The sequence below is a fragment of the Capsicum annuum genome, chromosome 9 (genome assembly GCF_002878395.1).
Source record: "Capsicum annuum cultivar UCD-10X-F1 chromosome 9, UCD10Xv1.1, whole genome shotgun sequence".
NCBI lineage: Eukaryota > Viridiplantae > Streptophyta > Magnoliopsida > Solanales > Solanaceae > Capsicum > Capsicum annuum.
The window spans coordinates 57,505,479-57,516,257 of NC_061119.1; the positions used below are offsets into that span (position 1 = coordinate 57,505,479).

The 10,779-nt window shown below is 33.6% G+C and overlaps 1 protein-coding gene across 1 annotated transcript; it reads right to left on the reverse strand.

Moving 5' to 3' along the window:
- Positions 1–129: 129 nt before the first annotated feature.
- LOC124887326 lies at positions 130–3,606 on the reverse strand. Its single transcript, XM_047396798.1, has 2 exons — positions 3,332–3,606; positions 130–3,150 (listed from the first exon to the last, which is right to left on the reverse strand). Exon 2 carries the CDS (start codon positions 3,138–3,140, stop codon positions 1,293–1,295), a length of 1,848 nt encoding a protein of 615 aa, XP_047252754.1. The 5' UTR covers positions 3,141–3,150; positions 3,332–3,606; the 3' UTR covers positions 130–1,292.
- Between the last annotated feature and the right edge of the window lie 7,173 nt (positions 3,607–10,779).

A 10,779-nucleotide genomic window follows, 5' to 3' on the forward strand; every position in this document is an offset into this window, starting at 1 on the left:
TGGGACTGATTGTTAAGAGTTCGTGCCCTACTGATTATCTTATTTTCGTCTAACTGTTGTTTATCGATGGAACGGGTTGCCTGACGTATTTCAAGGAAGCAGTAAAACAGAAAGTAAAGAACACAATGATTTTTACGTGGAAAACACCCGTCTCAAAAGGTGTAAAAAAACACGACCTGCACCTCTACAGGATTTAACCCCAACTTCACTAAATAACTCTGAGCCTCAACAATGACTGATAACAAAACTCTTGTAACCAACAAATAGGAATTATAAACTCTAATCCCTATAACTCAACAACTGGGAATTATAAGCTCTAATTCTTTTGACTCAACAACTAGGAATGATAAACTCTAATTCCTAACTACACACACACCTCCCAAGGTATACGTTCCCAAAGTCTCTGAGTTTTCCCCAACTCGAAGATTATCTCCTAATTCAGTTTATAACACACTGAAACTAATATTACATCAATAGCTCAAACACAATGAAGAACTCTAAAAATCAAAGCTAAAACTCTTAGCTGGATTCTATATTTAGGACCAGGTTCTTCAATGTGTTTCTTCAGTGATTGAGTAGCACTTCGTGAAGTCAATCTGTCAATTGTGCTTTTCTGCTTTGTAAGTGCGTGTATTATTCTGACTGATGCATCTTCTATTTAAGTACAGCTCTTCAAAGAGTCATTCTTTATTTCAAACTCCTCCTTTAATTAAAACTCTCATTGCATAGAGTTCTACTTCAAGTGAGACTCTTTCTTTATTTCCAACTCTTGTCTCCTTAGTGTTGTAGTAAAACTCCAACTCTTTTAAATCAGGACATGTTTATTTATCAAAATCTTTCTCCTCCCACACATAGGACTCTTCAAGATATACTCAGAAGTGAAACTCCTTCTACACGTAGGACTCTTTTTTCAACTCAAATTGCTTTCCCTTATCGTTAAGTGTTTGAATCAAATTCAACTTGTTATATTTCCCACATGATCAGTAGCTTGAGTATATCAGAATTAGGCTTGCTTATTCGTTCTTGTCTTTAAGCAATTTTGTCTGCATCTATCAGCGAAACTGGAATTCTGCTTTCCTATGCGTGGACCAACTTAAGTAACATGTTTCATTCATGTGTCAGTTTGTCAATCATCAAAACTACATGGTACCCAACACTGATGATTCAAAGCAATGCAATCCCTCAACTTTTACTTCATACTTTCTAATATTTCCTAATATGGCCCCGTTCGGCCATGAAAATTATAATTTTCCGGAGTTGGAGTTGGAGTTCTGTTTGGCCATAAATATAAATTAAAGTTGTTTTTGAAATTTTGTGAGAGAAGTATGAGTGAAAATAAGTAAACAGTTTTCACTTCTTTTACCGTAAAAAAGTAAAAACTTTTCATGGCCAAACGGCTGACTTTTACTTACAACATCTCCAACCATTACCCTTTCACTCCAATCAAATATAGCATAAGTAAAGGAGAAAGAATTAAAACTCACCACCAAGTTGTTGGTATTGCATCCTTCAAAGCTTTCTGTGAACTGCTCCTCATTCAACCATGAACAATCCCTTACACGTATCTCTGTAGGAGATCCACGGATAAGAAGTTCAAAAAATTGATACGTCATTTTCCTAGCATCGCACAGTGACCGGCAAATCTTGTGCCTAAGTGCATCAGGTACACAATCAAGTGAAGTGATTGCATCTGCATTCTTCACTAAAATGCCCATGCAAAGGTCTTGTAGTGAGGGAACCACCAGCTTTCTAGATTGGCATTGCTGGTCCTTTATGGGAACCCATACCACCTCAACCTTACTTTTCTCAGAGTTACTCTTCTGTTGATGCTTGATGTTCGTTTCACGATCTCTAATAATTTTCATAGCAGTTGAAAATGGACCGGGCCAGTCTTCTGTTTCTTCAGTCCCCATTGTCTCCTGTGGAATTTCCTCAGCAGCCTCATCAGCGACATTGGTATCCTCTTCTGCTTGAGAAGAGAAATGAGCAAACCTCGAAGCATTTCGCCTAGCAATATCCCTAAATCTTTCTCTATGAACTCTTCTTGTATCAGTTACAGTGCCATTGGTATCTGAAACTTGCTCTCCCTCCTGAATTGTCCTATTCTCTGAGAAATTAATAGCACTTGAAATGATTTCATCAACAAGTTTCTCTGCCCCATGCTGGGATTTTCCTTCCAATGTATCAACATCATGACGCAAATCATCCCCAGCCATCACTTTTTTTCCCTTTTCCTCTCTGCTAAGCCTCCTTGTCCCTGAATCGCGATTTTGTAAAGTGACAGCTTGCCCATCACCCTGAACAGTTTCTGGAAAACAGGCAGAGTGAGGTACTGTGTGTTCAATTAATATCTCATATGCTACCTCTGGTTCCAATTTCACCGAATGAACCACTGACAAATCCTGTTCAGAAACTGTGGCTTTACATTTCTCTTCTCTACTGAATCTCCTCCTCTTAACACTTGAAGGTTCAACTGAACTTGTCCCTAACTTATCGCTGGAGCCATCTGAACAGAAACTGTTTGGCATTCCTTCACTTAGCTTTCCTTGAGACAACATCTCATCGCAACCATTCCCAACAGATCCAGTATCGCCCACGGAGCCACCACTGCATTCTTCAACTACTCTCTTATAGATTTTCTTGCCTGACCGCAAACTCAAAAACTTAGTGTCCCCTTCTCCCTGCACTTCCATACTTGTCCTTTTCTCCTCATTTCCCTCTTTCATATTTTCAATTCTTTCCTCACTGCAGGCTGAATTTCCTTTATCATCAGATTCACTCAGACCTACTTCTTCAACTGCTTCACTATGTAACACCCCCAAACCCCCGCTTTCTACACCAAGGACACTGTTCAAATTCTTGCCATTATCAATCTCAAAATCCTTACTCTTTCCTTTATGACTCATAACTTCCCTCAAACCAGTTTTAGAAGCCAATCTCAAACTCCTCCTTGCAGCAACACGAAGAATGTCACAACTAGCCAGAGAAGGAGAAGTGGGAGTGACGTTACATAGAGGTTGGACTAAAGTCTCGAGAGATTTTGATGGAGTTGTCGGTTCCAATACATCATTTTCTAGGGTTTTTGGAGAGAGTTTAGGCTTGGATGCCGAAGTCACCTCGCGAGACCTCAAAAGCGTCATTATCTCTTATCTTTTTAATATGAAACCAAAAGAAAAAAAAAAGGAAAATCACAGTCACATCTAAACACTAAACAAACATATAATAAGAACACAAATAATAAGTACACGGAATTAAAGGACAAAATTCAAAGCCTCAGTAGATTGCTTGAGAAAACTAATAAAGGAAGCTAATAGAGTAAGTTGACAGTTACCTGTGACGGCGAGGAGACTAGGGGCGAGCAATGTGGGGGCAAAAAAATGAGGGAAATGAGACTGTAATAAAGAAGGTGAAAGCGGAAAATGAGGAGTAGAGTAGTGAAAGGAGTAGTACAGCGGTTGAGGACGGCGGGACGTTTCTCAAGTTTGACGACTTTTAATGGGCATTCACGAAGCTTACCGGACACGCACACGACACGCCTGTTGGTATCACTTCGACTTTCCCGCCATAAATATGGGTTGGGCTTTGCCTCAATCAGGCCCAACTCTTGTGTTTCTATGTTAAAAAAGAAAAAAAAAAAGGGGAGAGCACTTTGGAAAAAGGAAAGAAAACGTAAGCGTTGTAAAATCAGCAAGAACAATAACCTATATATATATATATATAGTATTATTTATAATCTATATCTATAATTTATAATCTATAATTTATATTTATAATATATTGAAAGTGTGAAAACCCTTAAAAAATGATTTGAACTTTTTATCATTCATTAAAAACTCTACTTTAGACATAACTATTTTTTCACTATATAATTAAAATTTATTATTTAATTATTTTTATTATACTAACTAGACTTCCTAAAATATATAGTAAAAGAATAAATTAATATTTTTTTCTACTAAACTTTCTAAAATATATGGTAGGAGAATTAATTAATATTTTTCTTTCTACTGTTCAATTAGAAAAATACTCCTAAAATAAGATTTTACTAAGAAAATACTTCTATAAATATTGAGAAGTACGTTAAACTAGATATTCATCTTTATTATTTAAATAAATATCTTATTTAGTATAATGTTTGAAATCATTAAAGTGATATATATAGCGGCAAGATATTAAAAAGTTACGTGGCAATGTTTAGGACAAAACTTAATAGTGTTGTAATAAAAAATTTAAATCAAAAAATATTAAATATTTAAATTTGAAAATAATAATGCTAGAAAAAAAAATTGTTAACTTAAACCTAGGAACTATATTTAAAGGGTCCTAAAAAAATTTATATGATGTACAGAATATACACATATATTTTTTAAAAAGGCTAATCATAATCATGAGAATATATACGAGTATTTGAGTCTGATCATCAGCTTGGGATTTAATGAAATTTTTCAAATCATTTATTAATAGAGAAAATTGATAAAGAATACCAGCTAAATGGTAGTACTACTTATTTTCTGAACAGTCTTTCTAACTTGAAATTGAAAAACGTTATCACAGATGTATAGTAAAATTTTAAAATAAAAAATATAAAATTTTTGAATTTGAAAATAATAATGCTCGAAGCAAAAAAAGAAATTTTCATTAACTCAAATCTAGGAACTATATTTAAAGATTCCTAAATAAACGCTAAAAATTAGTTACAAGGCGTTTTAAAAAAAAAAATAGAGATTTGAACATTAATATATCTGCTAAATCAATAACTTTAGGGTTATGGAATTTCATCACGTAAGTTACAAGAAAATTGAAGGAAAAGTGTCTTTTAAGTCTTGAAGGAAGGATTGGTAACATTGACCAACTTAAAGGGTCAAACATCATTTGAAAACTTGATTAAGTTAATTGTGGATTTGATTAATATTTTCAAAACGTTCTAATCTTTTTAAAAATCCAAATCAACCCAACCTACACCCCTCTTCAATCCAAATCAACCAGTCTCTCTCCTCTATCTCGACAACTTCTCTCAACTCTCTCCCAACTAATAGTTCTGTAAATTTTTCCTTTCAATCCTCGTCAACTTCAATAACTGACGATAAATAGTTGGGCTTCGAGTTCCTTTTCGACTTCAACCTTTAATCGACGTGACAGCTTTGTTCTCCAGCCACAACAACTTTGAATTCTTCAACCTTCAATCGACGTGACAGCCTTGCTCTCCAGCCACAACAGCTTCGAATTCATCATCGTTCTTTTTCTTCTTTCGCAGGTAAAAATTTATGGCCTTTTTAGTTTTGAAGAAAACAAGGAACTTGAGCCAACTTATCTTATAGTATTGGTTAATAATTTCAATATTTGTTGCTTTAATTTGAAATTTGGTTTGAACAAAACCCTAGTTTCTGATATTCTTCTCTTATCTTTTTGAAGTGAATTATGATTTTTTGTTGTTTATTGCGTTTTTTTGAAGTTTGATTTTTTTTTATTTATGTTTATAAAAATAAAACAACGATTTGGGTTGATTTGTTCTGTTCTTGTTCTTGGTAAAAATGGTGATATTGTTGTTTTTCTGTTGAACAAAATCATGCTACTGTTTTTTGTTTTATCGAACAAATTATCCATCTGGTGTAACATATTAACCATCTGATGCAATAGATTTGTCAGATAATGCAACAGATCAACCATCTGATGCACCAGATAAACCATCAGATTATAATTCTGATACAACAGATTAATCATCTGATGCAACAAATTTAGCATATGATTCAACAATTTAACTATCTGATGCAACAGATTAACCATATATTGCAACAGATTAAGTGAATAAAAAATCTGATACAACTGATTAACCATCTGATAACGGAAGAACCATCAAATTAATAATCTGATGCAACAGATGAAGCTCCTATTAGATAAAATACTATTAACTCTTCCAACAGGATATGTCCAAAACATGTTTTTTACAACTGATCATTCATCTACCGCGGTAGACGACACAATGTTGGAAGAAATCTAAATAATATTGACCATTGATAACTGTTCCAACAGATTATTCATGTGTTGCAACAGATGTGTGACCTATCACATAGACCATTCATCTTTCTTAATGGATGAGTGATATGTTTTATATTTTTGCAACAGATTACTCAGCCGTTGCTCCAGGTTAGTTAACTATTTTGATAGATCACTCATATATTACAACAAATGTGTGATCTGTTGCACAGACCATTTATGTTTCTCAACAGATAAGTGATATATTTTGTATTATCACAACAGATTACTCAACCTTTGTTATAGGTTATTTAATTATTCTAACAGATCACTCATATATTGCAACAGATGATGTTGCAACAGATGTATGATCTGCTGCACAGACCATTTATTTTTTCTAATAGATAAGTGATATGTTTTGTATTATTGCAACAGATTACTCATCCATTACAATAGATTATTTAACTAGTTCAACAGATCACTCATGTTGCAACAATATGTGACTTGTTACACAAACTATTCATCTATCTTAAAAGATGAGTGATACATTTTGTATTGTTGCAACAGATTTCTCATCCGCTGCAATAGGTTTGTTATATGCTGCAACAGATATACTACGTAGTGCAACAGATAAGTGATCTGTTGGAACTGTTATTTTACTGTGTTGCTTGTTAGATTTACTGCTATCCTTTTTTAACGATGCATTAATCAACTATAATATATTTTTTTTTATATTTCTGTTAATTTTAGATAATATGGCTCCCTAAAGAACAGAAGCCGAATCAAGTCCAAGTAAAGAAACAAGTGAAGCAACTAGGCTACATCCACCACTCTATGAGCTTGTTTTACAAGCGTTATCTCAATCAGGAGCAAATTATGATGAACACGATGATGAGGAATATTTCAAAAGAGATGATTCAAATGCTAATAGCCCTTCCATCGAAGAGTTGGTCAAAACCTTCAGCATTGATCGTTATCCTGTGAGAATACAATGCGATGGTGCCACAGATTTAATAGGTGATTTCGTGGTTAAGTCAGCCATGGGAAACTATTTTGACGCCTTCAGAAAAATACTTTGAGAACAAAAATTGGATGCTTATTTGAGGGATAGCTGCTTTGGGAAATATCTTGATTTGTCGGAGGACAACAATGCTCATTTCCAAATGAAAATGGTAGATGAACTTCTCAAGCATAGGTTTCTGTATGAAAACAAAGCTAAGCTGGATGAGGTGTGGATAAATTATTGTGGGATGCCTGTTTGTTTTGGTTGGAAGGAGTTTGTCATAGTTACTGGACTAAAATATTATCCTTCTTCTCAAGTTATACCTATTCTAACCCAAAAAAGCACCTCGCACACCCAAAAAAGGCAAAGGCAAGTCGTGTGATCGTGATGACCTGATGTTCATTGTTGGTCCAAGCTTCAAAAACAAAAATTTGATAGAAGCGCTGAAAGGTAAAGAACTTTCAAAGAAGCACAAACAGTCATTGTGCTTGGTTTGGTTTGTACATAATATTCATTGGGCGAGAGACATTAACAACAACATAAGCGTTGGTTTAATAAAGCTCTCTGAGGATCTTGAGGCATTTAACAACTATCCTTGGGTTATGAAAGCTTCAAAATGACTGTCCAATATTTGTTGACTCCGTTAACACCAAAGATAGTCAACTTATATGACTTTCCATGGGCTTTCATGGTAAATATTTCGTTTATTTCTTTTATTATGAAATTATTCTTTTTTTTTACTTAATAATGGTTTTAATTTATTGGCATTATTTTATAGGCTTGGGCATTTGAAGTCATTCCTCATTTGAGACAACAACTGAACTACCAGGAAGAAGTTTCCTGTCCAAGAATCTTGAGATGGCTGTCGGTCAAAACTGATAAAAATATAAAATTTCTTGATCTGCTCAACCCCCAAAAGGATGCAGTAAGTATAATTATAATTCAGTTTTTATTTTAATTAATGATTTTTTTGAATGATCTAATCATCATTCTAATATATGTAATGGTTTATGTTAGATTGTGCATCCGTCGCTAGTTTCGATCAATCGAGAGTTGAAGATGTTATTTTTTCTTACTTTACGGTCTGTGCAAACTTTATCAGACCCTAAGGTCATCGACAGAATAAAAATGGAATTGTTTGGAGCAACAACCATTACAAGAAAAATAATTGTGAAGGGTGGGCTTGTTGTTGTTGATGGTCTTAGTGGCGATGGAGCTGTTGGTGATAGTAATGGTGTTGCTGTTAGTGCTAATGATACTCCTCTTACAGTATTTAAAACAAATCATTATGAGTATGATCATACTGGTTATACAGATTTTGCCTCTCCCAGCTAATGTTCTGCATGCAAATGTCAAAACTGCAAGGCTAAACATAATGTAGTGATTAATGCTATTAATGTATTAACTACTTCTGTAAAGGAATTGACACCTAAGAGGGGTGTCATTCTATCAAAGAGAATTTTATTTCCATCCACTCCATTAGAGATTAAGGCTAAAAAGAGAAGGAATATGATTTCCAAGGCATTATCAAGCATCCAAAATAGCAAAATTACAACTCCTCTATCCGTGTGTTGCACTGAACAACGTACAATGTCCAAAGGAGAGTAGCACGAGTTGAACAAGGTGAATATATATGTCTTCCAACTAACAAACAGATACATTTCTGTTTCAACGAATGACATATCTGCTGAAAATTACCAAACAAATATATACATCTGTTGCAACAATTGACTAACTTGTTGCAGCAGATAAAGTACCTGTTGCGACATATGTCTCATCTATTTTAGAAAATCAATAGCTCTTCGTACCGCTTTTATTTGTACTAACAGATGACCTATCTGCTGCAATAGATAAGTCATATGTTGCAACAAATGGTTCATCCATTGGAAATTATCATACAGGTCTTCCTCATGTAAAAATTTAACCGAACAGTTGATTCATTATTGCAATAGAAATATAATCTATTTGGAATAATTTAAAACAAGAGAAAGATCTATTTGATTTACTACAACAGATGAGTTATCCTTTTCAATTTTGTTGTATCTCCGTGATTAGCATTGACCAATTCTGGCTTTTCAGATGGATATAGAAGCTACTGCTGAACAATATTGATAATATGCTACTCTACACTTTTTACGAAAATACGGAGAATAGAAAGCGCAGAAACCATACGTAAGCGACAATAAAGATCCACGACGAGCAAAGTCGAATTCCATAGCACCGGATGAAGAACAACTTGTCCATATTGAATAGATCTTTATAGCTTGAGTTGATTCTATCAAAGTAATAACCTTTCCCCTCCTTAGGAATCCTTGACATCAATACTTAAATTATTGATGTATTTGTTAAGATCTGTACCCATAATAATTTTTTTACATTTTATTTATTCGTTGATTTTATTTCAGCTAATTTATTAAGGACTTGTTTTATTTTATTTTGTCTATGAATTTTATTTTTCCTTAGATTTAAACTTATTAATTGAAATGAAATACTAGATTCAAATATTGCAACTGATAATGTATCTGTTGCAACAGATGGAACATCTGTTGTAAAATATCGAACAGATTTGACATATGTTGCAATAGGTAGGTAATCTATTGGAATTTATCAAACAGGTCTTTCCACTGCTGTAATAGATAGACTTAGATAGAACACCGACATAATGTAATAGATGGCCAACCTATTATAACAGATAAACTATATGTCAAAACAGGTAGAATATCTATTACAACGGATGGATAATTGTTGCATTATAAAAATTTAACTTTCATTGGACATAAAAAAATTGCCGCTACTTGTAAAAAGTGAAAGTAAATTGAAATAAAAAAGGAGAAACCCATCGATAGTGTTCAGTTCAAACACCTAAAATAAAATAGGCATCAAGTAGACAGTGTTTATTTTAAACACGTAAAATAAAATTGACACAAATGTGTCGGGTTGGCACTTTTTACTGACTTGACATCTGATTTGCCCCCAACGGCCATTGTTTACCCCAATGTCTTATATATTCATCTTCTTCCTAAAATTTAACCATAAATTTCCAAATCTTCTTTTTTGTCGTCATTTTTTTATCTATTCAAATTCTTTAAATTATTTGCATTTGCTCTTTCTTTTCTTCATCTTTTTTTCATTTTTTCCAACTAAGCTTGACAATGTCGAGCGCATCTTCTACTTTTTTGTGATAATGATTTTTGATATCATAAGTGCGGTCATGGAGCTCTATTGAAGACTTCTTGGACTAAACAAAATCCAGATCATAGGTTTTTTACTTGTAAGATTTCAAAGGTGATATTTTTTTTATTTAATTAGTTGATTAATTATTGACTTGTAATTGTTTTGTAATTGTGTTCTTGTTTTTATAAAAATTGGGTGGATGCGATTACTTTGATTGGTATGAAGAACGACATCCTTCACAAGCAAATTGTGTAATCTGGGATTTGTTGAAGAAAGTTAAGGCTTCTGAAAAGAAACAAAATCGAGCAAGAAAATACTATATTGTTGTTGTTATTGCTACTAGTTTGGTGGTGTTGGGCATATGGATTTTCAAGCCTAATTGCTAAAATTTTCATATTGGTGTATTTGCTACTGGTTTGGTGTTGTCGAGTACATGGATATTCAAGTGTAATTATTTCAAAATATCAAACAGATTTAGGCGTATGTTCTAAAATTTAGGTCATCTATTAGAAAATATCAAACAGGTCTTCCCGCTCTTGCAACAGATTAGACTTAGATTAGATAGATCGACATAATGCAATAGATGACCAATCTATTGCAACAGATAAACAAATAAACTATCTGCCATA